The following is a 27,576-nucleotide window of genomic DNA, read 5'->3' on the forward strand; positions in this document are numbered from 1 at the left end:
CTTGTTAAAAACCTCATAGAAAAGCACATTAGGTTCCCCCATCAGCGGGTGTCGGCAGAGAAGGAGCCCAAGCCAGATGCGGGCGCTGTGATCTGATGAGGATTTAACTGACGCTGGGTGTCCTCACACAGAGCATGACGACGTCTGGCGTCAGCTAGGTGACCAAAAGTTGCCTAGCAAGTAAAAAGTGCCTTTAGTGGCAATGAATTTATTACAGTTTCTCAAAAAGTGCAATGATTTACATTGCGGGACTAACCAGGGCAGGGACTCTGAGGACAATGAGCTAAAGTGGTCTGAGTGCCTATAGCGTCTCTTTAAAGACACATTACTGTCAGTAATTTTGTTTGTCTGTTTGTTTTTTTTGCTGTGGAGCTCTGACATACACTCACAGGATTGTTTACTAAGCAATTTCCAGTTCGGTTATTTTCACCTAGAATTGGAAATTCACTCTTAGTGTTATTCACTATAGTGAGAATTTTATAAAGATAGAATCTCTTTATAATACTCCTGTTTACTTTGTTGGAATTTCACTGATATTCCAACCCAGTCAAGAGATATCCTGAGACAAAATAGGGGCTACTTTGTCTCTTATATTTCCTTCGTCTGAGACTTCTAGACACTGGGCAGAGTTTCCGCCGTCGAGAAGTGTCAGTTCCCTAGAAGAAGATGGTGGCACCCATGATGGACAGGTTCAGGTAAGTAGAACTTAGCTTTGCCTACCCTTCCCGGCCACCGGTCCCCCAAATTCTGCACCAGATGATGACAATTGGTGACAGATGGTGACATTGCCGCTTTGAAGGGACACTAGTCATGCAGACCATTTCATGTCATTGAAGGGGTCGGTGCAATGTCCCCGTCCCCCTTAGTCCTGCAATGTAAAACATGTTTTTGAGTAAGTGCAATAATTACATTGCAGGACTAAGACTGCCTCTAGGGGTTGTCAATCAGATAATAAAATCATTCATGAGTTTGATTTGAAATAGTGCTCGGTGTGAATTTCATTGTATTTTAAAGTATTTACTCTGTTTTATATACAATGAAAAGGCAAACACAAATCCCTGTGGGCTTTATTCACTAAATATTGAATTGTGGTAAATTTATGAAGAAATTGTTATGAGGAAAAAAATACAATCTACAACCTGAGCTCTATATAAGATACTAGTATTTTGTCTCAGACAATGTATTGCCCTTTAAAACTCACAATTTAGTGAATACATTTCTTCCCACTGAGCCTTGCCCTAATCCAAGATGGCGGCTCACTGCTTCTTTATGGGCAGGTTCTATTGGATGTAGGCGTTGCCAGGCTTGCAGGTCACGTGACGCGATCTGCCTGCTCACTGTGAGTGCCAGTAAGCTGAGTGATCACTTAGAGAGCTGCAGGTAAGTGTATCCTGGGGCACCTCACATGGGCACCTGCTGGGGGCAAGGATTAACCCTTTAAACTGACATTAAACTTCAGCCTCCCATGTGTTTACTGAGAGAAATGTCTGCTTAAAAAAAAAAATTATTATTTAATGTGAAAAAGTGTTATTTTTAATTTTAAAAATAGCTTTTAAAAAAATAAATAAATACATATATTTTTACTGTATGTGGATTTAATGGAATATATGTATTTATGTTTGTGTTAGTGCAGTTTTCCCAGCTGATTATTTAATAATTCTGATAATAAATCATTCTGTGGGAGCCCCCACGTGGGGCAGGGCAGGAGGAATGAGAAGGGGGGCAGATATTGGGGGTGCAGTTGTAGGTGAGAGGTTGGATCCCCCCCTGGGGCAGGGCAGGAGAGGAGGAATGAGAAGGTCCGGGGGGTGCAGTTGTGGGTGAGAGGTTGGATCCCCCCCCTGGGGCAGGAGGAATGAGAAGGTCCGGGGGGGTGCAGTTGTGGGTGAGAGGTTGGATCCCCCCCCTGGGGCAGGAGGAATGAGAAGGTCCGGGGGGTGCAGTTGTGGGTGAGAGGTTGGATCCCCCCCCTGGGGCAGGAGGAATGAGAAGGTCCGGGGGGGTGCAGTTGTGGGTGAGAGGTTGGATCCCCCCCCTGGGGCAGGAGGAATGAGAAGGTCCGGGGGGGTGCAGTTGTGGGTGAGAGGTTGGATCCCCACCCTGGGGCTGTCTGTAAGGCACTCCTCTGTTACACAAGCATGATTTCACAGTTTGCACAAACTGCTCAGAGACTGGGAACTTCTACAAACTAAGTGGGTTTATCCACCAGCTCTCTGTCTAGTGAATGCATTCCGGCTGGTTTGGAGGATTTGTTTTCACCAATTCTGCTTTTTGACCTAAAATGTTCATTTTCCCAGTGAATTCCTGTCAGTTCACAGCTGGGTGAATGCCAGAACTCTTGGTTAAACTTTGCAAGTCTGCTGTTACATAAATCTTCCAGGAAATGTGCCTGGGTTAAACAAAGTTGTAGCAGTGGAGCAATCACTATGGTAACCAAGGAAATGTTCAGCTAATTGCTCCATTTTTAGACATTTGCACCAGAATTGCTCTTTGTACAAAATCAGCTCTGCTCTTGTGTCTGTTCCGAAGTCACCACAAATTACAGTAAATTGTTAATAACTGGTTGATTATATTCCTGCAAGCGGAAATAAATGTGTTGCAATGCATAATGGGAGCTGAGCTGGATGTGGGTAGGACAGTGACCCTCGTAGAGCACAGAAAGGGCTTTCTCCTAAACTAGTAATGGACCAGGCACCGCAGATTTGAAATTAAAATTACCGAATTGTAAAAATTCTCCACTCTCACCATTTCTCACGCTTGATGTAAAGGCAGGCAGTCGTGTTTGCTGTTAAATAGATGAAGAATCACTTAATTTAGTATAATAGAGTTTGCATTAAAATGAGCCTATATGTTGCCTTTTCGATGTCCCATAGCCAGGCTGTGGCTCTAGCTGAGTTGGAGAATGTTTGTAGAGCAAGTCCTGCCATTTCTATTTCAATTTGCTACTATAACCCTACGTGTTTGGCAAGCAGAGGGTTAATATATAAAGCACGGTTTGCTTATATAATCCAAGCGTTCAGGAAACTGGTTCTGAGTTCGCTCCTGTGCATGCCGGAGGAGTTGGCTGTTACGACAGTAACTGTGGGAATGTTTGCAAATAAATACTTGGAAGGCGGATGTCAGAGAAATGACAGAGGGTATTAAAGGGACTTGACGTACATCAGGGTTGGGAAAAATCATGGTTTTATTCACTCAGCTGTTAATTTTTCTATTTTGGCTGTAATTTCTAATTCATTTTGAATTCCTAACAGTTTTGACTTTAGTGAATAATCCTACCAGTTTTTAATTGCGCAGAGTTCACTGCTTAGTAAATAAATCCCGTAGCCTCTGCAAGTTGACGTTGGAGTAAGACGATGTCTTTTTGCCGGCGTTCACGAAATGATCCCCTTAGCTCCATGGATAGTCCCCCTGGTGTACGGCCGAGATAGGTAATCTAGAGATTCCTAGAGAGAAATGCTAACTTCGGCAAACGCCCAATACCTCAAGACAGCTGTAAATTGGAGATAATTGATCCAGACAGCAGTCTCAGAGCTGACGGCGTTCCCTTTAAAGGATTCGACGGACGGCTCTCTGAGTCCGGTATTCCTATGATCACTGCTTTATCTGTAGGTGGTGATGGGTGATTTAGCAGATATTTTAAGGATTGCTTTCTTATCCCATGTCCTGCTGTGACAGGATAACCAGCAACATTTTGTAACAAGTTGTGGAACCATAAATAGTTTGAATAGAGACCTCGTCCACGACCGCCTTACCCCATAACCTCCCCAAGGACATCTGCTCTCTCTATGTTATTGTGCTAGAAGTTTTGTTTTGTTTAACCCCTTCAGGACGGAGTCAATAGTGCACGTTCTGATCAAAACAAAACGTAAACAAAAACTGGAATTTGCGCTATATGTCTGTTCACCCGTAGTTCCCCTCTTTCAAATTATATGCACCCACACTTATTATATATCATTTTGTTCAGGAGAAACAGGGCTTTAATTTACCATTAACTATTCATATATGGAACATCATTTATTATGAATAACATTTTTTAAAAAATGTGAGAAAATAAGATTTTTTTTAAAATTTGTATTTCCGTCTGACATTTTAGCTGTGAATGTCATAATACTGTTAGGTTTTACTGCAAAAAATGCACATATTTGTAATCAGCGATGTCTCACAAGTATAACAGTACCCCCCATTAACAGGTTTTATGGTGTTTTGGAAAGTTACAGGGTCAAATATAGAACGTTCCATTTTCTTTTTTTTAATTCTTTATTTTTGCACACGATGGGTAAGGCAAGAATTAGACAATTCGAAGGCTTGCGCAGAAGCCAAAGTACAAAAGAACAGTTTTGTGAACGTAATAATGAAAATATGCCCATATTACAAGCCCCCTTGTAAATGCTATACAACTTGCCCCCTATCGAGGATTTTGTGTTTTTTATATGGCATCAGTATTTAAATTCCCTACTCTTGCCCGCAATTGTCAAAACAGAAACAATATGACCGTGTGGCCTGCGCAGAAGCCTGAGCGTAAAAGAGCATTCTTAACCAGAAGCAATCTTAATCGATATCTGTCTACAAGACACGCCTATCCCTAAATTCCATTCCACCCGCCTCCCATCGGGGATTCGGTATCATTCTAATATGTTTTGGTTTAAGTCCCCGGTGTTCGATTCGACAGGAGGCACAAGTACATAAAGCTACGTGTCAGGTGGGTAGTAGCTAACGGTGGTGATTCGAGAAGCGAACTGATAGCAAATGCAAAACCACCCCTGGCTTCCCCGTTTAGGTCATCTAAGTCAACTGGCTCTCAATGAAGGTTGTTTATAAGTCTCAGGCAATTCTAAGTCGTCCCCTAAGGGGCTTAGTAGGAAAGGGAAGAACGTTCCATTTTCAAATAGAAATTTGCCAGATTGGTAATGTTACCTTTGAGACGGTGTGGTAGCCCAGGAATGAGAATTACCCCCATAATGGCATACCATTTGAAAAAGTAGACAAGCCAAGGTATTGAAAGTGGGGTATGTTTAGTCTTTTTTAGTAGCCACTTAGTCACAAACACTGGCCAAAGTTAGCGTTCATATTTGTTTTTGTGTGAAAAAAGCAAAAAATGTATATTTGGCCAGTGTTTGTGACTAAGTGGCTACTAAGAAAGACTGGACATACCCCACTTGCAATACTTTGTGTTGTATACTTTTGCAAATGGTATGCCATCATGGGGGTAATTCTCATTCCTGGGCTACCATACGGTCTCAAAGGCAACATAACTAATCTGGCAAATTTCAATGTAAAAAAAATGAAATGCAAGCCTTATATGTGACTCTCTAACTTTCCAAAACACCATGGAACCTGTACATGGGGGGTACTGTTATTCTCGGGAGACTTCACTAAACACAAATATTAGTGTTTTAAAACAGTAAAACATATTACACCAATAATATAGTCCATAAAAGTGCCGTTCGTTTGTAAAAAATGCAAAAAACTTCACTTTTACTTAAAATATCATCGTTGTAATACAATTTACCAGTTTGAAACACTAATATTTGAGTTCAGCGAAGTCTCCCGAGTAAAACAGTACCCCCCATGTACAGGTTTTATGGTGTCTTGGAGAGTTACAGGGTCAAATATAGTGCTTGCGAATTAAATTCTCTGCACTTTCTCCCTGTGTTGTCAGGCATGTCAATCAAATTTTAATTAATCATTTCACCTAATTATGTTAAAAGATTACTTAAATATACACGTAGAATTTTAATATATATGCATTTATAGGTATTTAAATTCTACGTGTATACTAATGTAATCTTTTATGTAATTATATGTATTTATCTATATATATATATATATATATATATATATATATATATATATATATATATATATATATATATATATATATATATATATATATATGCGGTTAATTGCATTTTATATATAGCTAGATATAAAATGTAATTCTAAGTGTATTTTGTTACCAATATATATATATTAATAACAAAATACAGTTAGAATGAAATTACATATTAATATATAATTTATATTAAATTTTGTTTCAATATTTTTATTTATTAATTTTATTATTTTATTTATTATTATAATTATACGTATTTATTTATATATGTGTATATCTAATATATACATATATATATGTAACATCATTCTAAGTGTATTTTAATACTAATATATGTACTTATATTAATATTAAAATACACTTTGTATGACGCTAAAGCGCCGGTAAGGTGAGTATACCGGGCGCTCCAGGGCACAAAGCCGTTACGGCGTTCTATGCCGCCGCAATGGCTTTAAAGCCTACTTAAAGCGGGACGGCATAGAACGCCGTAACGACGGGAAGGGGTTAAATCAAATTTTATTATATTTTCCTCTGTTTATACAAGATATATAAATGAACACAGGAACCTGTATTTAGAGGACAGTCCATTCATTGCATGTCACTGTTTGGAGGGGGACTTTGTATATAATTATTATTATTGCCATTTATATAGGGCCAACAGATTCCATAGCGCTTTACAATATTATGAGGACAGGAAATAGCAGTCAAATTAGGTGGGAGTGAAGCAGAGCTGGAGGAGAGAGCAGAGTGCTACCCTTTAGGAGAGAGCAAGAGACAGGTATGTGAGGTAGAAGTTACTCTGGGAGGCCATAAGCTTTCCTAAAGAGATGGTTTTAACCCCTTAAGGACACATGACGTGTGTGACATGTCATGATTCCCTTTTATTCCAGAAGTTTGGTCCTTAAGGGGTTAAGGCACTTCTTGAACGATTGAAGACTAGTCGAGAGTCTGATGGGGGTAGGCAGGCTATTCCATAGGAAGGTAGCCACCCGCGAGAAGTCCTGCAAGTGTGAGTTGGCCGTACGGGTGCAAGTAGCGGACAGGAGAAGGTCATGGGCAGAGCGGAGGGAATGAGAAGTGGCATACCATGGATCTGTGAAGAGATATAAGAGGGGCTAAGATTTAGGGATCGACCGATATTATCGGCCGATATTCGGTATTTTCGGCAATATCAGTATCGGCCAATAGAGATACCGATATTGCCGATAATACCTCCTAGGACCGCCAGGCCCATTACAAGCCCAGCGGTCCTGGGGGGGCTGGCTGGCAGCAAGCGGTTACTTACCTCACAGAAGCTCCTCCAGCTCTTCAGTGCAAATCTCGCGAGTCCTGCGGCCGCAGAGCGTTGCCACGGGTTACCATGGCAACGCTCCGCGCGGCACTAAGGGCCGCAAGATTTACACTGGGGTGCTGGAGGAGCTTCTGGGAGGTAACTGCTTGCTGCCGGCCCCCACTGTACTTAACAAGCCGCCGGACCACCAGGGAATTCATTATATACACACACTACACAAACACACACACTTCATTATATACACCCACTTAGTTTGTAGAAGTTCCCAGTCTCTGAGCAGGTTGTGCAAACTGTGAAATCATGCTTGTGTAACAGAGGAGTGCCTTACAGACAGCCCCAGGGTGGGGATCCAACCTCTCACCCACAACTGAGATTGAAAATTTTAGTGAGAGGGAGACAAAGTGCGGATGAGATATGAGGGAATAGGATCGAGGGAACAGGTGGTGGGGCGGGAGGACTGGAGCAGAAACCTCTTCCGTTGTAGTTGGTGCAAATGAGCATAGAACAGTGGACTGAGTGGGATTTGGTGATGTATTGGTAGGAGATGGAGAGAGATTCGAGATCTCTTCCCTGATTGTAGAAATCTTCTGTGAAGTGAGTTGCAAAGTTTGAGACGGACAGGGTGGTAGGAGGAGGGGGAGCAACAGGGCGAAGGAGAGCATTAAAAGTGTGAAATGGGCATTTGGGTTGGCGGTACTGTGTGGTTATGAGGGTGTTAAAGTAATTTACTTTTGCAGAGGAAAGAGCCAGAGTGTAGGAGCATACATTTATAGTGGAGGAAGTCAGGTGCAGGTTGAGACTTTATCCAACAGCGTTTCAGCAGTTCTGGAACATTTTTCGAGATATTGGGTCAGCTTGGTGTGCCAGGGTTGTGATTGGGAACTCCTGTGGCATTTAAATGTAGGAGGTGCCGTTGTATTATTATAGCTCAGTGTATTATTACAGCTTATTGTGATACAATAAGCTGTAATAATACAATAAGCTGTAATAATACACTGAGCTGTAATAATACAATGACCACCTGAGGTCGTGCTCTGCGTCACCGTGGAGGCCGTCTCCTTTAGATACATCCAAACGTATATACAGGGGTTTGATCATACTCCGCACCCCTCTGCCCAACAGCAGCACCCCGTCCTCTTTAATTCCATGGCTACACCTGGTGCTAGGTAGATTTCAGGCAGCAAAGGGTTAATTCTAATCGAAGCTATAATCTTATCTTCTGTTTCTTCTTTCTTACATGCAGAATGCCTTCCTCTTGGCTTCCCGCCGTTGGATTCACCCTCCTGCCTCACGTGGGAGGAATATTGGGGGGACTGATAACCAGAAGAGAAGTACGGACGTGGTACACCACACTAGTGAAACCATCGTGGCGCCCCCCAAACTGGATGTTTGCACCCGTCTGGACCACTCTGTATACCTCCATTGGGTATGTGTGCCATCTGGGATACTGCTTATCAGTTGCCCTAGGCCTAGACAATCCATCCACATCTTTAATACAGGGAAAATCACACACTAGCTTACCGTCATGGGAGTGCCTTTGGCTAACGTGTTACATGTTTCAAGCAGGAACACTACAACAGTCCAGGCAATCCCAGTTTCCCTCCCGTGCCTTAAACAGAGCAACTGCAGGGCTGCCATAGGCTGAATACAGCATTAATATTGGCATTCCATTCTGACAGTCCATTCAAACCAAGTCAGTTTAGCTAGCAGTATGCTCACGTATCGGGTGAGGCTGCTACAAAATCTGGCATACGTCACTTATGAAGGGGAGGATAACGTTGGTATGCCTTGAAAACAAGGGGGGGGGGAGCAAAAATCACTGTATAGTAGACATGCCGCCAATTAAAACATGCATGCATTTAAATGTTCATTTTTATAACTGAGGGTATCTAAAAACAACTTGCAAACGCTACAGATATCTCGTCTGCAGCCTTCGTAAGCCCGCCACTTCATTGGAATTTTATATAAAAACCGCTTGCAAAAACAGCAGATTTTTCTGCAGCCTTTACAAACCTTCCCCTTTTAACCACGTCCAGTCTTTCTGTGGCTGTCCAATCACAGCCTTCCCAATGCAGCTGAATGAGAAGTCTTTGCAAGGCAGGTGCTCTGGGCAATAGTTGCCTCTTGAGTTTAATTCCACTGAGCTAAACAACCAGGAAGTAACGGGACCAGGTTATTGACAGCTAGGAGGGGTGTAACAAGGGTCATTTATAAAAGTGACATTTTTTTATTGAAATCTGCACTTTTTACAAAATGAAAAAAAAAACAGGACACGCTCTTCACACATAAAGCATTTCAGAAAACTAAAGTGCTGTCGGGGTCCGGAGTGTTCCTTTAATACAATATATAAAATATTATAACAACTAGAGATCTATCCTTTGCTTCCTGAATATGATTTACATATCTGGGATTAATAAGCAGCAGGAGAAGGAATAAACTGGTGACATATCAAATGCAGAGAGAGCTAATACAAATGAGACAAATCTAAACCTGTGTCACGGGGGTGCCGGTCTATTACACAGTAACTGCATATTGCGGCTAATAACTTGCTCATGGGTAGGGCCCGGACAATAGGTTCCCCTCCCCCCCCTTATTGTATTTTTTTTGTGCATGGGTGGGTGCCAGGGGGGTGGACAATAGGTCCCCCCTGTTGTAACTTAAGGGTCCCCACCTGCCACTCATAGGTGGGGGCCGGGACAGTAGGTCCTCCACCCCTGTTGTAATTTCGGGTCACGGTGGTGCAGGGGAAACACAACAAAAGGGCCCCCCCATTGTAACTTAAGGCCCCCACCCGCTGCTCATGGGTGGGCGCCGGAGGGGATAGGACAATAGGTCCCTCCCCCCCTATTGAAGCTTAATGCCCCCACCCGCTGTTCCTGGGTTTGGGCCGGAGGGGACACGAAAGTGGGTTCCCCCCCCCCCCTATTGTATTTTAGGGTCCCCACCCGCCACGCGTGGGTGGGGGCCAGGGGTGTGGACAATAACTTAAACGGACACTATAGTCACCAGAACTACATCTTAATGTAGTTGTTCTGGTGAGTATAATAGCTCTCTTCAGGCAATTTCATGTAAACACTGTCTTTTTAGAGAGAAGGCCGTGTTTACAATGCTCCTAGGGACACCTCCAAGTGGCCACTCCTTAGATGGCCACTGGAGGGGCTTCCTGGCTCAGGGCTGCACAGGCTGCATGGAGACGCTGAATTTTCCTCATAGAGATGCATTGATTTAATGCATTTATGAGGAGGTCCTGATTGGCCAAAACGGCATTTTGGCCACACCCCATACCGTGGGAATTAGGGAGCTATCTACTCACGGCACAAGTAGGATCGGAGTTTCATTCATTCAAATGAAATTCCGATCCGAACAAAAACTCCCGAATTGCGTACTAACACGAAGGGACAAACTGTTCTCGTTCTGTTAGGACGAAATTCTGTAGTTTCGCCGGCGTTCAAACGCCGAACGAAGCAGCAGGAGGACGGTGATATTGTGGGAAAATTGTCTTGACCACAGGAAACGGAGCGGACTTTGCTCCTCCCTGGGTCAAAGCTGGTCAAGCTTAGGAAAAATACATAAGACAAAATAGTCCCTACTTTATCTTATGTTAAAAAAAAAAAAAAAACTAGATTAGATAGGAAGAAAAGAACAGATCCTGAGAGAGAAGAGGAAGCAATTGGGGGAAAGGTAAGTTCGGCATGCTAGGGCCGCTTTGAATATCTCCCAGTCCAGGAAACAGCAGTCTGGTTTGAGAATACTGTACTTCGTGCTACGTGAAAATCTCCACCAAAAAAAAAAAGAATGAAGCAGAGATTTTTTTTCAATTATGGAAAAAACAGAAAGGTTTTTTACAATTTACAGCAGTTCCATTTTTTTAAATATAATATAAACACTATCTGCTGTCACCTGCCTTTCTTTCGATCGTTGCTATGTCTATACATATAACATTGTGTGTAGTGCAATCCTTAGCAGTTTTGTTTTATATTCTATAAATGCAAATAAAAATTTAACAAGTAAACATGAAAAAAATTTCTGAGAGTTCACTCAATAAACATTTTACTAGTCAGGAGTTTATTATACACAGTGAAAGAGCGATGTATTTAGTGTTTCCTGGTGAGGCCGGGTCACTGAGTGTTCGGGGCTTACAGAATACAGAATGTTTGCGTGCCTTGGATTGGCAACCCAGTAAAGTGACAATATATGTAAAATGTTTTCTCTGCTTTGCAGGTACGGATCGTATCTTATCTATAAAGAACTCGGGGGGTTCACTGAAGATGCTGTGGTTCCTCTCGGACTCTACGCAGGCCAGCTTGCGCTCAACTGGGCCTGGACCCCCATCTTCTTTGGTGCCCACAAAATAGGCTGGGTATATGATGATTTATTTACCTTTTTTTTTTTTTATTATTCTTTATTTTTGTAGTGCATTGAGTAACAAAGCATGGTTACATAGACATTCTCAAACAGTAAGAAGTATCATAAAAATGTCAGAGTTGCTGCACTTTTTATAATTAAGTAGAAATGTTTCAGGGTCATAGTTCTATGTGCAGAGTGACAGAGAAAGACATGTTTAGGGATAGAACTATAGATAAATTTCAGAATATTTAGACCACTGGGCCCAAGGACACAGCAATAGAACGAACAAGCCGGCACCGCCACAGCAGCTGGTGCAGGCAGACATATTTTAACAGTCATATGGCATAGAAATTCAGTGCACATTTTTTGTTAATATTCAGAATATGTGACAGCTGGAGAGATGACCCAGGCTTATATAATTTAACTCACTGATGGCTTAATTGTATGCTTGCTTGCTTAATGACATGTTAGATTAACCCATGCGAGAGTAGTCAGGTATTAAGTGGCATATAGGCATACAGTAAACGTTCCACAAGAGTGATAGCAAACGGTGCTCAGTGGGGATGTACATTTGAAGATTGTGCGTTATATGATAATATTGACATCTCCGTGTATGGTTATAGCAGGTTGGACTTAGCAAGCTAGGTACATCTCCTGAGTACACAATAACATAATATACATTAGGTTATGGTTGTCGGCTATACTGGCATACCCCGCTATTAGATGCAAAGCTAGCCTGCCCTAACTATCTCGGGCTTACAAGTGAAATTTGTATTAGTGCTGCAGTTAGGTTTGAATATTTAGGCATAGGACTAGGTAAGCTAGGGTCTGTAATAGATCCTGCTCTACAGTAGTGAGTGAAAATCAAGAACAAAACATACTAGCTATATAAACCACTGTATCCCTACTAACCCATTCGCTACTGGAGTGGCAGTTTGGGGAAAGCCCTTCAACGTTTAGACTTGTAGAATAAAGTAATGAAAGATAAGAACTCAAGTCCAACTTAGTGCTTTGCTAGATTATAAATAGCACATTAGCGTAGGATGGTGGTGTAGTCCAACTAGGTAACAGCCCAAAAGTGGATTGGGACCAGACCTGCAGATTAAGTCCAGCTTCAGCCGACGCCAGTGCGTGGGAGCCCGCTGAGGCAGGCATGGGGCGTTGTGAGACAGGTGCAGAGATCGGCTTCCCTCCAGCCCCAGGCCCTGAGGAGAGCTTGCATCTCATTGCCACGGATTTGGTTGCTCACGTTGGAGTCCGGATCTTTCCCATGTTGGGGATAGCTTGAGCTCCAGGTGTTTCTTCGCCGCCTGCGGCGTCTGGGCTTCAGCTGCTGTGCATGATGCCGGGAGATTGCCTCCCTATGTGTTCTCTGCCCAGGTGGGCCATTGAATATAGGTACTTTTTGAAGCTTGATAGTTGTGCCCAGAGGGGGCCGCTCTTTCCCCGCCTCTCTCCGCTCCGTTCACCACTCCAGCCCCGGGCCGGTTCTGCCACAGTATGAGCCTCCAATTTGGCCCAGAAGCGCTCGAAGGCTGTGTCTATGCGCTGTGCTAGGGAATCCAGTGTGCTCCCCTTGGTCGTTGCCGACAGCGTGGACTCGTGTTGGGCCTGCACAGCCGCCATCTTGCTGGTGGTTGCTGCAGTCTGTGCTCGTGCCTTATTATCAGGTTGCTGTTTGTTCGGGTCTGCGTGGTGGGCCAGTGGGGACCGGGATAACCCCTGCCGGCCAAAGGGAGTGGGGGGGACAGCTTCAGGTGGACTCTACACCGTCAGCCCTTGAACCGGGAGAGAGCGGCCGTCTCCCCTCGGTTCGAGCGCGGGTAGGCCGCAAGCCTCGAGTCGGGCAATTCAGCAGGAGGAACCCTTATAACGGGTATCCCCAGGTGCAGCGTCGTCCCGTGAGCAGGAAGGTTGCGGGCTGTGGTCTGCAAGAGTGAGTGGACAGGGAATAGTCCCCATAAATTGAAGCAGGGCCCGGGAGCTCTAGCTGAGCACATCCAGGCAGCATGGCAGTCAAGCTCCGCCCCCATTTATTAAGATTTTTGTTGTGCAGTGACACATTCACAGATTCTCATAAAATAGCAGGACCTGAGACAAAATATGGTAACATCTGAGTAAATATAGAAAAAGATAATAAATTCTGTCAGGTTAGCATTAAATAATAGGCTACACATTTTAGGTAATAAAGTATAGTAAACACAAACGGAGTATTATCACACACACAGTAGTTTAGCTAGGATACGAGAGTAGAGTATTCCCTGGGTGAAATGGCCGCATATTAATCATTCAAGTAGGCCCTATACCGGATCATAGTTAATTCTATGTCCTTTGAGAGACACGCACAGTCCTGCAACTAGGCCAACAACCAGAGGGTCAGTAGGTGTGGGAGTCTCCTATAAAGTGTGGCTCCATGAGATGCTTTGTCACCTTCAAACACAAGTTGCCAGATAGGTCCCAGGTCCATGCCTATCTTGGTCAAAGTGAAAGTGGCACTGTCCCCAGTCCTGCTTAGGTGGACGGTGTCACAATGTTCGTGGGCCTCCGGAGTCTTGGACCTTGGTGTTCAGGTGCATTCTCTCCCTTTACTCACCCTGTGTGTAAGGAACACACAGCCGTAGAGTTGACTGTAAGACAAGTATCTGTGACTCATCCTGCAAGGCACGCTGGTGGTTTTGAAGGCTGGACCAAAAGTCCTCAAACAGCATGTCCAACCTAGCCAGGATAGGGGAGAACTTGTCGCAGGATGTGTGCATGGTGTCCGTCATTTTAACCCCTTAAGGACCAAACTTCTGGAATAAAAGGGTATCATGACATGTCATGTGTCTTTAAGGGGTTAAAGAAGATTGGAATACTGCAGGTTACTAGACGATGCGAGGATAACCTTTGCGGTTGGGTTTGGGGGGAATGCTGCTGCTATCGCCCCCCTCCCTCTCAACCACATAGTAGACCTCTTGTAGGCTGCAGGTCCACCCATGCAAAATCCTTAATGTGTGGTCAGAACTGGTTAACTTGAGAAGGTTGTATGACAGCTTCTGATGCAGTGCGACCCCTGATGCAGGGTAGATGATAATTTAATATTATGCCATTTAAGTGACCTGGGAACATGGGTATTATATTGACCTTCTAAAAGGCACAATTTAAAGAAGTTCATAGTTAAAAAATGAACAAGGCTGGCTTCTTAAAGAGACCCTCCACTTTGATACAAAATAAATAAAATCACGGTTCAGTAGATATGCCCCAAATGAAAACTTGCATACATTTAATTGTGCATTTTTTTCATTGGAATTTTATCTAAAAAACAGATGATCTTTTTTTCTGCAGCCTTTACAAACCTTCCTCTTTTAACCCCGCCCAGTCTTTCTGTGGCTGTCCAATCACAGTCTTTCCAATGCAGCTCAATGAGCAGTCTTTGCAAGGCAGGTATTCTGGGCAATTGCTGCCTCTTGAGTTTATCTCCACTGAGCAAACCAAACCAGGACATAACAGGATCGTCTGTCTGATTAAAAAGCCATGGGAGTGTAACAAGGTTAAATTATAAAAGTGAAAAAATATGACACATTCAGCTTTTCAGCAAGCTAAAGTGCTTGAGATAGCCGGAGTGTCCCTTTAACTTATAAATGGCAGAGAACAGAGAAGTTAGGCCACAGGGGCATGATATGTACACCCAAACTGCTTGATTAAGCTAAAGTTGTTTTGGTGACTATAGCGTCCCTTTTACACGAGGTTTATATTCTGACAGTTAATGTTGTCATTTATCACTGCTGGATTTTCTCTGTATGCCAGTGTTCATTGGTTTATGTATAAAGGTGTTCACATGTAGTACTGAGAAAGTATTCATACCTGGAAGTTGTATTTCTTTTCGCCTACAGAGCTTGGCTGTGCTGATTGTCCTCACCGAGGCTGCTACCGCCACTGCGATATCCTGGTACCCAATCAACAAGACCGCAGCCTATCTGATGGTGCCTTACCTGGGGTGGCTGATGCTCGCCTCCACCCTAAACTACTGCATCTGGAGAGATAACAAGGACAAGTCCGAATAAGGAAGAATGCTATTTCATGCTGCAATAAGGATAACCAGCAATTTTATACACAAAATCTATTTATATTGATGTTAAAATGTTAACCCTTTAAGCGGCAGGCATATGACCAAATGCATAATATGCCAAGTGTCGATAAACCGTTTTTTATTTACAAATACCTAATTTGGTGTGATTTGTATGCTCACAATGTGTCTGATATTTTAATCCAGCAGTTAAACTAAGCAGAAACATTTGTGTCATTAAGAAAAGTTAAAATAAATGGTAACGTGTTGGATACAAAGGGAATATTTCTTTTTTTCCATATACACTAAATATTCAATTAAAACCTTTTGGTACGATTTGGTAACAAACCATTTTTACCTTTTCTGTGTTGCTTCATTTTGTTTTAAATCTTTTAACAATTGACAACGTCACAATCCACTCAAGGCATTGCACAGATGTGGTGAACTCTGTTGGATGGAGGAAGATAAACCGTAATCGTGGGGGAGATTTAGTGTTACTACCACAATCCTGCTGTAGTGGTTACAGTGATGGGAATACCCTGGCACCGTTCTCTGGTTATGGGTTTCACAATGTTGTGCCATCTTACCTGGTCTTGTCAGGTGCAGGCTCACCACTGAAGCAGGATATATGGCATCTGGTCTCTGCAGAGCTCAAGTTCATTCATTGGTGAGAACGTCAGCTGATCATTTTCAGCCAATTAATGTGATTCTGTGTATTGAAATTTACACAGAATTGGCATTAGCCAGGGCAGGACTCTAGTTGGCTAATGACTCCCCAGTGACGCTGCCAGAGATGGACTTATACCTCCAACAAGAGAGGGGTTAAACTTTCAAAGCAAAACCCTGCACATACAGACACCATGACAAAGCTGAATTACTGAAGTGGTCATGGTGCCTGCACTATATGGGGTAATCACCATGGAAACCAGTGGATGCATTGTGCACATTCCATTGGTGACGACACTGTTTCCTGGCATAACACTGAAATTGTGCACATGGTTTCAATTTCTCAATATGTTTTCTTTGGGCCGACTGGTGTAGAGGGCGTGGCTTACAGCAATTGACAGGGAGCCAGGAAGGAGGAGCTAGTCCATGATTAGAGGTAAATATTGTGGCGTGGATTTCATGAATTTAACTGATTATCATCAAGTTGGAGAATTTTTCCAGATTCGTTATTTTACATTCTGTGCAGATTTCATTTGCCAAACGTTCGTGCTGCAATACGTTGTTACTCTGAATACAATGTACTCTAGAATCACTTTTTGTCATTTTAATTTCCTTTAGATTGTAAGCTCCTTTGAACAGGGCTCTCACTAATTCTAGTTCCTGTAAATAAAAACTTTCTTGTTCGTTTTACCAGTCACATCCACCCATTGTACCCTGCTGCAGTGTCTGTTACTACTTAAATAATAAGCTCCCTGATTCATGCCATGTGATGTTATATATTACCAGCACAGATTTTATAGAGCCAAATAATGAACTTTCAAAACAATTAGAATTTAGAGAACACTATGGGTACCATAACAATTGGAATGAAGTTGCCTTGGGGTGGGGAGGTCCCAGGTCCTGGGTTACATCAAGGAGTTAAATGGTTAATTAATGTTTTACTGCTAGGTGTCAGCTAACACTCCTCTTTAAATCCTCAGAAGAAAGAAGTAAATTCAGGGGAGAGATAACAGGTGTTTAAATGAAGATTTTGTAGATACACAGTTCATGTGACCTCACAACTTAATGAAGTTATGGTTTCAAAAATATTATTTTAAATGTTTTTATTCAGACATTTAGTATCAGAAGAGATGATACTGTACAGAACAAGTCTAAAAACGAAAATTGCCAAAAATAGTATTTTGCTGTTGCCTGGACAGGTAGGTGGATGTATATTTTTAGTTTTCTTGCCCAGGGACATTTACTGGTGAGTTGGTCTGACCAGAATTCAAGCCTTTGTATCTAAATGAGTGACAGAATCATAGAAACATAGAATGTGACGGCAGATAAGAACCATTCGGCCCATCTAGTCTGCCCAATTTTCTAAATACTTTCATTAGTCTCTGGCCTTATCTTATAGTTAGGATAGCCTTATGCCTATCCCACGCATGTTTAAACTCCTTTACTGTGTTAACCTCTACCACTTTAGCTGGAAGGCTATTCCATGCATCCACTACCCTCTCAGTAAAGTAATACTTCCTGATATTATTTTTAAACCTTTGTCCCTCTAATTTAAGACCTTGTCCTCTTGTTGTGGTAGTTTTTCTTCTTTTAAATATAGTCTCTTCCTTTACTGTGTTGATTCCCTTTATGTATTTAAATGTTTCTATCATATCCCCCCCTGTCTCGTCTTTCCTCCAAGCTATACATGTTAAGATCTTTTAACCTTTCCTGGTAAGTTTTATCTTGCAATCCATGAACCAGTTTAGTAGCCCTTCTTTGAACTCTCTCTAAGGTATCAATATCCTTCTGGAGATACGGTCGTCAGTACTGCGTACAATACTCCAAGTGAGATCTCACCACTGTTCTGTACAATGGCATGAGCACTTCCCTCTTTCTACTGCTAATACATCTCCCTATACAACCAAGCATTCTGCTAGCATTTCCTGCTGCTCTATTACATTGTCTGCCTACCTTTAAGTCATCAGAAATAATCACCCCTAAATCCCTTTCCTCAGATGTTGAGGTTAGGACTCTATTAAATATTCTGTACTCTGCCCTTGGGTTTTTACGTCCAAGATGCATTATCTTGCACTTATCCACATTAAATGTCGGTTGCCACAACTCTGACCATTTTTCTAGTTTACCTAAATCATTAGTCATTTGGCTTATCCCTCCTGGAACATCAACCCTGTTACATATCTTAGTATCATCAGCAAAAACACATACCTTACCATCAAGGCCTTCTGCAATATCACTAATAAAAATATTAAAGAGAATGGGTCCAAATACAGATCCCTAAGGTACCCCACTGGTGACAAGCCCAAGCTTCGAATATACTCCATTGACTACAACCCTCTGTTGCCTGTCACTCAGCCACTGCCTCACCTATTCAACAATATTGGAATGCAAACTTAAAGGACCACTCTAGGCACCCAGACGACTTCAGCTTAATGAAGTGGTCTGGGTGCCAGGTACCTCTAGGATTAACCCTTTTTTTAATAAACATAGCAGTTTCAGAGAAACTGCTATGTTTATAATGAGGGTTAATCCAGCCTCTAAATCCTCTAGTGGCTGTCTCATTGACAGCCGCTAGAGGCGCTTGCGTGCTTCTCACTGTGAAAATCACAGTGAGAGCACGCAAGCGTCCATAGGAAAGCATTGTAAATGCTTTCCTATGCGACCGGCTGAATGCGAGCGCGGCTCCTGCCGCGCATGCGCATTCAGCCGATGACGTCGCGATCAAGATGGAGAGGAGGAGGAAAGCTCCCCGCCCGGCGCTGGAAAAAGAGGTAAGTTTAACCCCTTCCTCCCCCCAGAGCCCGGCGGGAGGGGGTCCCTGAGGGTGGGGGCACCCTCAGGGTACTCTAGTGCCAGGAAAACGAGTATGTTTTCCTGGCACTAGAGTGGTCCTTTAAAGATTGCAGTTTATTGATAAGCCTTCTATGTGCAACAGTGTCAAAAGCCTTACTGAAATCTAGGTAAGCAATGTCTACTGCACCATCCCACAGCACCCACTACTCGATATAAACAAACCGTGGAAGCTTCTTACATCATCCGATCCATAGCTACAGGCCACCCACTACTTCCACTAATTGTAAGACTTCGAGTTTTTATATTAAATAGGCAATAAAGGGTAAAATATAGGGTCTTTATAATTAATAGGCATTAAGGGGTAAGATACGATGTACAGTCTTTATGTTAAATAGGCAGAAAGCATCACCCTTATTTATTTATTTTTTTAAACCCCAATATGAGGATGAAATAAAAACAAACAAAAATCTAATATAAAACTTTGCAGCCATTTCATAGTCGCTGCAGACTTGCAGTAAACAATGGAAATTCAGATGTAAATCTCTTTAATGTGTAGAAAATCAATAAAAATATTGAAATACATTCTAACTCTCTAGGTTACAAACAGGAAGCAGCTGGGGCCCACCAGTCAATCCCTGACTTCGCCCAAACATCTCTCTTTAGTGTGCTCAGTGCCTTACCTTAAGAAAACAATGGCGTTCACCTCCACCAGACAAAAATCAATGAGTCACTTCGAGCTGTGCCCAGCATACGTGTTGCAGAAAGGAAATGGGAAGCAAGCACAGTACACTCTTTTTAAACTAGTGCTGGAGAAGAAGGAAAGATGCGCATGTTTATTCTAAGACCCATTTATTTCATTGTACCCAGGTGTCTGTTTAATATCCAATGACAGCAGGTTTCACTATTATAGGTTTCATTCAAACAACCACAAAACAAAGTATGTGATTCTCTCTGCAGCATCCAGGGATTGCAACGTAATACACTATTGGTGTTCCAACTCTGTGACAGTGAACGCCAAGGTTTAACATATCAGCAAAAGAAACTTCTAATGGACAAATGGGAAAACTAGCAGTTGCATGAAAATTGTCTGAGAAGGTCTTCCCTGTAACAGACTGCATGGGGCATTAATACGGTATATCTGCAAATAGAATGGGATCCTGCCCAGCTTCTAGTCTCATAATGGGGGGCTAATAGTGGGAAGCCGGATGGACGTTAAGAGGCTACTTTACGGTCTCATATTGCAGGTTATAGTCTGCTTGCTGGAAGACAAGATTAGGTAGCGATTGGTTGAGACAAATGTAACAGGTATAACTCAGTGCATCATGATATAACATTTAGTCACGGTATTAAAGCTACTACCACCTGAGGAGGAAGGTGTTCATATTTTAGTCACCCCGTCATAAACTGCATTCAGTGTACAGAACAGGAAATAGCGATTACTGAAATACCACCCAACACCATATAGCGCTTTTGGAGTCCAGGAAACAGATTTAGCGACCAAGCATGTATCAAGCGCAGTGCTATCAGAGGATACGCGTCACGTGGCAGTTCTCCGTCTCATCCAAGAACAACGTGCTAAACACATCATTGAAAAATGTCGGGTGATATTTGCATGCTCTGGCGCAGTCTGGATTGAAATTAACTTCCAAAATTTGTGGCTGTATCACCCGTTTACCTGCAAATCAAACAACAGGAAATGTTACAAATACTTGTTAGAGAAAAACCCAAAGATTGGGTGATTCCGACTCAAATTTAAAGGGAAACTAGAGTGACAGGAAAACAAACTTGGGGTTTTGGGTGACGGTGGACATCCCCATCCATAGGGTGAAGATGTCCAGCTCCAGTTAGGTCACAAAAAGTCACCGAACAGCCCCCAAAGTCCCTCAAGTAGACAGTCACTAGGGGTGGCATTAACCCACCAAGATAATTAGCTTTGCCAAGTTAAGGGACGTGGGACTATGCACCCAGACCACTTTAATGAGCTGAAGTAGTCTGGGTGCCTAAAGTGTCCCTTTAGCTTAACCTTGTATACATTTCTACCAGTGTATTTAAACACAGTAATGCAGACAGTAATAATCATCCAGTCACTGGGAAGCATATACATATTCCCAAACAGAAATGTTACAGCCCACAAGGGCATTTCCTGAGAATTACATATAACAGAGTCTAAAGCCAAAGTGCTTAACGTCATCAGGTGTCAAAGGAACACTCTGGGCACAACAAAACCACCATTATGTGTCAAACTAGGGTTGCCCAAAAGGTAGATCCACACATGTTTTTAAACTACAGCTTCCATGATGCTTTGTCATTCTAAAGGCATGCAAAGAATCATGGGAGTTGTAGTTCTACAGCATCTGGGGATCTACCTTTTGGGCATTCCTGGGTTAAACTGTTTGTGGGGAAAAAAAAAAAAGTCTGTGCTCCAGTGCTCTGCCCCTTGACCTTCAATTACTGAAATTCTTCAGATTGGAAGCCTTGGGCAGCATCGGGCAAGGCTGCAGCTGATTGGCTAGAGTGGTCAGCTGGCACCCTAAGCCACTTGGTAGCTCCCTTTTATCTTGTTGTGTGTGTGGCTAAATTCAGCCAGCACGGATACTATGGAAGCATTCACGGAGAGCTGTGAGGGGACCCTTACATCCAATTATAATAAAGATATTCTACAATTACAGCAAGAAACAAAATGTTGCCCACAATGACATATATACCGTCATGAGAGCAATAAAAAGCCAAACCAATCCCACAGGAGAGATCATTACCATCGCTGTCTGTGTCCCATTTCAGCATCAAGTCAATAGCATAAACTGCCCGGGAAGAAGGGTAGTCGCAGATCCCGTATGGCGCCGGTTTGGAGGACGCCACTTGGAAGAGTTCGCCAAAATTTTTAAACAACTGATCCTGGAATAAAAGATTGTGATGAAGCAGACTGTGTTGTGAAGTCCACCCTATAGATAACATCAGGCAAAGAGAGAGATGTATAGATTTTTTATTTACTAATGGGATTATTTTAAACAATAACAGGACTCCTTCCATAAAGATTATTATAGGAGAAGTATGATTTCCAAATGTAAAAAGTAAAATAAAATTAGTTTCATTTAAGAAAGCAAGTGAATAAAACACTATTACTGTAACTGTATGACCTGCAACGAATTCCACTCTCTCAAAAAGAAATTCTAACAGACATTATAGTGAAATCAAATCTGATGATGGTGTATATAGTGCATTCTAACATACATGGTGAAATAGAATCCGATGATAGTATATATAGCGCATTTTAACAGACATAGTGAAATCAAATCTGATAATCGTGTATCTAGTGCATTCTAACAGACATTATAGTGAAATAGAATCCGATGATCGTGTATACAGTGCATTCTAACAGACATGATAGTGGAATAGAATGTACTATATACACCATCATTGGATTTTAACAGACAATATGGTTAAATACAATCCAATGATAGTGAATATAGTGCATTCTAACAGACATAGAATGCACTATACACACTATTATCAGATTTTATTTCACTATGTCTGTTAGAATGCACTATACACACTAATCATTTTTTATTTCACTAACAGATAATAGTGTATATGGTGCATTCTAACAGACATTATAGTGACAGTCTGATAATAGTGTATATGGTGCATTCTAACAGACATTATAGTGACAGTCTGATAATAGTGTATATGGTGCATTCTAACAGACATTATAGTGACAGTCTGATAATAGTGTATATGGTGCATTCTAACAGACATTATAGTGAAATAAAGTCTGATAATAGTGTATATGGTGCATTCTAACAGACATTATAGTGAAATAGAATGTACTATATACACCATCACTGGATTTTAACAGACAATATGGTTAAATACAATCCAATGATAGTGAATATAATGCAGTGAGGCTGCACACAATACACAGTTGTTTAAATCAGGATACTTGTAGCAGCCACTAGCGTTACACAACAAATTCAATAAAATGACCCATTGCCCAAGCAAGGAATGACTAGGAAACCCAAGTACTATCTTTATGTAACCGTGAGACAGGTCATCGCGCAGAGCGATCTATTCACATTCAATTGGGGGGAGGTTAGTAGGTGCTATGGAACAATTTAAATTTGAAGGATTTTTTTTTATCCAGTTTTAGAGTTTCTGCCGATTGGTGCAGGATCTCACGTTCCATCCAGAGGTGGTTTCAGATATCCCTACTAAATGTGTAACTGGATGCCGTATTGCTAAGTTAGCAGAGGATATACTTTCAGTAAACCGGTATGGTTACAATCTCTGCATGCTATGGATTTTACGTTTTGGTGCAAGGCCCAGTAACAGCATTGATAGGACCGTACCTGTATGGAGCTCCAGGGATATTCAGGATACTGCTTCTCAAACAACGTCATGAATTCATCACAGTGAACCTGAAGCCAATGGATAACATTATTTAATGACTCTTTCAAGTAACAACCAGAAATAGATTCTTCCAACCTATGTGGCTATTTCCCCAGAGTTTGTACATTGGAAGCAGCGAGCTCCCAGTATACAGTAACTTGGGCTGTACACTCAATATACACAGCAGGTAACACTGGCGGACAGTTTTAGCTCAGAGAAGTCAGCGGCCTTGCTCTCAGTTTTATTCCTCTTTACCTCCCTTCCCTATAGTATTACGGTTTAACTGAAAACTGTTGTACCTTCCATGCTTAACTCTTGCTTTGTTAAATGTTTATTGTTGTTAGTGAATAGAATTAAACAAGATTATAAGTGCAGTAACTATTTAGGACTTTCACATTTCTCATCTCTCCCATTCCCTTTTATTTTAAAATCTTAAATGTCATTTTTCTCCTTCCTCAGTTTTCTTCGTTGATTGTTTTTTCTCACCTCAATATCAGCATGCCTCCCCACACAGAATTGCTGTTTTATCGAACCCCAGACTCTCTCTTACAGCCTGAGCCCCAAACAGCAATCATACGCTTTACTCAGTTCACAGAGCTAGCAAGTCTTCCAGTTATACGCAGTGGTAGCACTTCTTGTTTTTGAGTGCCCCCTCACCAAACATTCTCAGCCTTATCGTACTCAAAACAGGAGAAGCCTGAGTTATCCTGACCTGCAGCAAGTGTCAGCTGATGTCTGTTCTAACTCTCATCCATCCGTTCTTTGTCCTGTCCCTCTCCGGCTATCTCCTCATGTAAAACTACCCTGAACAATGCAGCCCCACTTAAACCATACCCCTCAAGAGGGGCGCTACTCCAACCGTGGCACACTTAATCGACCCGCTACCTGCAGGAGGAAATCTCGCACCCATTCAGACTTTCTCCATTATAGATTCAGATTATGTTCATACAGCGTAGCCCTTGCCAAACAGTCATACGTTTCCTCTCTGATTAGCTCATGCTCCCACAATCCCAGGCATCTCTGTGATGCCTTTAACTCTTCTTCTCCCTGCCATTGCCAACCCCAAACTAACCTTTCACCTGATAGCTTTGCATGCTATTCTCCTAACAAGATTAAGCAGATTAATTCCATCCCACCTTATCAGATCTCTCTCCTTGTGCCATCATTAACGCACATATCCAACTGCTCTTTTTACTCTGGCATTGTCCCTACACAACTTAAACTTTCTAATGTTATACCGGTTCTAAAAATGCCATCTCTTCACTGGTCTTCCCATATTTCCGCTCCATTTCTCCTCAAAGCTTCTGGGACGGCTCAACTTTACCAGCCTGGCATGCTATCTCAATTCCAGCTCTCTCCTCGATCCTCTTCAATCCAACTTCCGCCTTCTCCATTACTTTACTCAGAGTTCGCTTTGGCTAAAGTAACTATCTAATCACAGCTAAATCCAAAGGCCACAACTTCATACCAATTTTTGTCCCTTCATTATCTCTCCGCGCTGTCAGTGACCTTCTCCTGTCCGCTGCTCGCACCCTTACTACAAACTCGTGCTTGCAGGGCAGCTCCTTTTTTTTTTTTTTTTTTTTTTTTTTTTTTAACAGCCTGCCTACCTCCGTCAGACTCTCCACTTTTCTTCAATCATTTAAGAAATCCCTCAAAATCCATTTGTTCAGAAAATGTTATAGCCTCCCAGATTTACTTCTATTTTAGAAACCTGTCTCTGGCTCTCACTTAAAGAGCCACACTCCACTCTCACCTCCAGTTCTCCTACTTTCCCACCTTGTCGCTTGGTTGCTATCCCACTCTCACCTCCAGTTCTCCTACTTTCCCACCTTGTCGCTTGGTTGCTATCCCCCTTGCTGCACTTACTATTGTCCCTCTAGACTGGAAGCTTGGACAGAGTTCCCATCTATCTGTTGTTCCTGTAATATTTGTATGGTTAAATTTCCACCTTTATCATAATGTAAAGAGCTGCAGAATAAGTTGGCACGGTATAAATGCCTATAATAAAATATTAATCCCATCTGGTCTTTAACGTGTTTAATATTTCACCTATAAAATGGTTTGACAAATTCCTAGCAAATACAATGACAATAATGTAATTTTTTATTGACAAAGATTATATAACAACGGACAAGCCTTACCTGTTTCAGGGTCACGTTAGGGACGTAATTCATTACAGTGAAATGTTTCTCATAATCGTCCAATTCATTCAGAGCAAACGGCCTATTGGGAAGACAAGAACTGCCTTTATTGAAATTCTCTCCCAGAGCGCTATACCAAAGAAAACTGATTGAAACCTTATTTCCAAGCAGTGCTATCAGGCTAAGGGATCCTAAGAAGAACATCATACGTGATATACACCAGTCAGTACTATTGCACACGGCCAGGAGCTCAGGAGAATAAAACAATAAATAAATGTCGGATTTATTTAATACATATTGTAGGAATATAATGAATAACCCATCACCATGTAATCCATCCTATGTGAGCACTGGAACGGCTTCCGGAGAACGAAGTCCTGCTATGCAGAGGATAATGGGATCATTTTATAAAGCACACACACAAATTAGGGGCCCATTCTGGTGAGGGAGAGGTCTGCCTGCTACCGGCACTAACATTGGGCTGAAACACATTATCTATATTATACATTAAAGTGAGGAATACATTTTGAATATGGTTTCTTATTGACAAAAATGAGAAAAACCATTCACAAACTGGAATTATTTCAATAAAAAAATAAATAAATAAAAAGGCACAACTTGCTTAGTGTGAAATAAAATGAGAGTTCTTTAAAACATAAATGGATTCTGCCCAGAGACACCCCGGGATGATTTGTTCCATCTGCTAATTGGCTCTGAAAACATTATGCAACAAGAAGAGTTTCATCGTTTTTCTCGTCATCTTTATACATTATAAAAAAAACTTTGCATAAATAGAAGTTCCATGGTTCCGAACCCAGTCAGGCACACTACTAAACGGTCACATTTGATCTGTTATCGCATAGGAACAGAGCTGGGGAAAGCCTACATTCTGGAGTGTTGTTGTGCTTTAAATAAATGGCCACAGTGTATTCATATCATACAAATAGTGAGAGAGAATGAAAAATGACTTGCCGGTTTGCAAATCGCAGCCAAAATACGTCATATACAAACAGCTTCAGGGGTCGAACCGACCGCAAAAGGACAATGTATCGAATATCAAATTTCACAAGCCCTACGTCATCCCGCTGAAAGAGCACTGGATCTTCAATGTATTTTGACACAACCTGGGGGATTAATGATCATCAATAAGTTATAGTCAATGAAAGATCCATATTTGCCTTTGAAACCGTTTTGCGCATGCAGACAAACCTTCGGTGTGCTTTCTCGCTGCCGAATGATGTAGGAGAGGTTAGTGGTTACGTGCGTATCCAGGCTTCTCGCCAGATTCCATGGCTTGCATATCCAGTGATTGTCTTCTCCACTGGGGGCAAAAGAAATGACAAATAAGGGAAATAAATATGGTTTCTGTAGCTTTTTGCACAGACGAATAGCTCAGTGTCAATTACTAGGGATGCACCAAAATGAAAATTCTGGTCCGAAACCGAAAATTTAGGATGCCCTTGTTCATTCCCTCCCCCCTCCCGTGTCCCGTGTCCCATAGTGTTCATTTCCCAACCCCTCCCCTGTCCCATAGTGTTCATCCCCCCCTCCCGTGTCCCATAGTGTTCATTCCCCCCCCTCCCGTGTCCCATAGTGTTCATTCCCCCCCTCCCGTGTCCCATAGTGTTCATTCCCCCCCTCCCGTGTCCCATAGTGTTCATTCCCCCCCTCCCGTGTCCCATAGTGTTCATTCCCCCCCTCCCGTGTCCCATAGTGTTCATTCCCCCCCTCCCGTGTCCCATAGTGTTCATCCCCCCATCAGCTGTCCCATAGTGTTCATTCCCCCCCTCCCCTGTCCCATAGTGTTCATTCCCCCCCTCCCCTGTCCCATAGTGTTCATTCCCCCCCAGCTGTCCCATAGTGTTCATTCCCCCCCTCCCCTGTCCCATAGTGTTCATCCCCCCCCAGCTGTCCCATAGTGTTCATTCCCCCCCCTCAGCTGTCCCATAGTGTTCATTCCCCCCCCTCAGCTGTCCCATAGTGTTCATTCCCCCCCTCAGCTGTCCCATAGTGTTCATTCCCCCCCCCTCAGCTGTCCCATAGTGTTCATTCCCCCCCCTCAGCTGTCCCA

The 27,576-nt window shown here is 42.4% G+C and overlaps 2 protein-coding genes across 2 annotated transcripts in view; one reads left to right on the plus strand and one right to left on the minus strand.

Annotated features, from left to right (window-relative positions):
• Nucleotides 1-1,308: 1,308 nt before the first annotated feature.
• Nucleotides 1,309-15,779, plus strand: TSPO (translocator protein). Its single transcript, XM_063445048.1, has 4 exons — nt 1,309-1,380; nt 8,368-8,550; nt 11,346-11,484; nt 15,344-15,779. The coding sequence occupies exons 2-4, from the start codon at nt 8,369-8,371 to the stop codon at nt 15,512-15,514; spliced, it is 492 nt and encodes a 163-aa protein (XP_063301118.1). The 5' UTR covers nt 1,309-1,380; nt 8,368; the 3' UTR covers nt 15,515-15,779.
• Nucleotides 15,780-19,503: 3,724 nt separating this feature from the next.
• The window catches only part of TTLL12 (tubulin tyrosine ligase like 12), a 29,033-nt gene continuing 20,960 nt past the window's right edge, over nt 19,504-27,576 (minus strand). The window contains exons 9-14 of the mRNA XM_063446710.1: nt 26,715-26,826; nt 26,478-26,629; nt 25,506-25,587; nt 23,322-23,390; nt 21,732-21,870; nt 19,504-20,650 (exon numbers count right to left, since the gene is read on the minus strand). Of these exons, the coding sequence (XP_063302780.1) occupies nt 20,499-20,650; nt 21,732-21,870; nt 23,322-23,390; nt 25,506-25,587; nt 26,478-26,629; nt 26,715-26,826 (706 nt within the window). The 3' untranslated portion in view covers nt 19,504-20,498. The remainder of the gene's footprint in view (nt 20,651-21,731; nt 21,871-23,321; nt 23,391-25,505; nt 25,588-26,477; nt 26,630-26,714; nt 26,827-27,576) is intronic.

This window comes from Pelobates fuscus, chromosome 3 (genome assembly GCF_036172605.1).
Source record: "Pelobates fuscus isolate aPelFus1 chromosome 3, aPelFus1.pri, whole genome shotgun sequence".
Classification (NCBI taxonomy): Eukaryota; Metazoa; Chordata; class Amphibia; order Anura; family Pelobatidae; genus Pelobates; species Pelobates fuscus.

Excerpts from the sequence above, each read along its gene's own strand:
- TSPO (XM_063445048.1), top strand. The coding sequence starts at position 8,369 with ATGCCTTCCTCTTGGCTTCCCGCCGTTGGATTCACCCTCCTGCCTCAC. Across the intron at positions 8,551-11,345 it reads ACTCTGTATACCTCCATTGG|GTACGGATCGTATCTTATCT; the intron begins GTATGTGTGCCA and ends TCTGCTTTGCAG. Across the intron at positions 11,485-15,343 it reads GTGCCCACAAAATAGGCTGG|AGCTTGGCTGTGCTGATTGT; the intron begins GTATATGATGAT and ends TTTCGCCTACAG.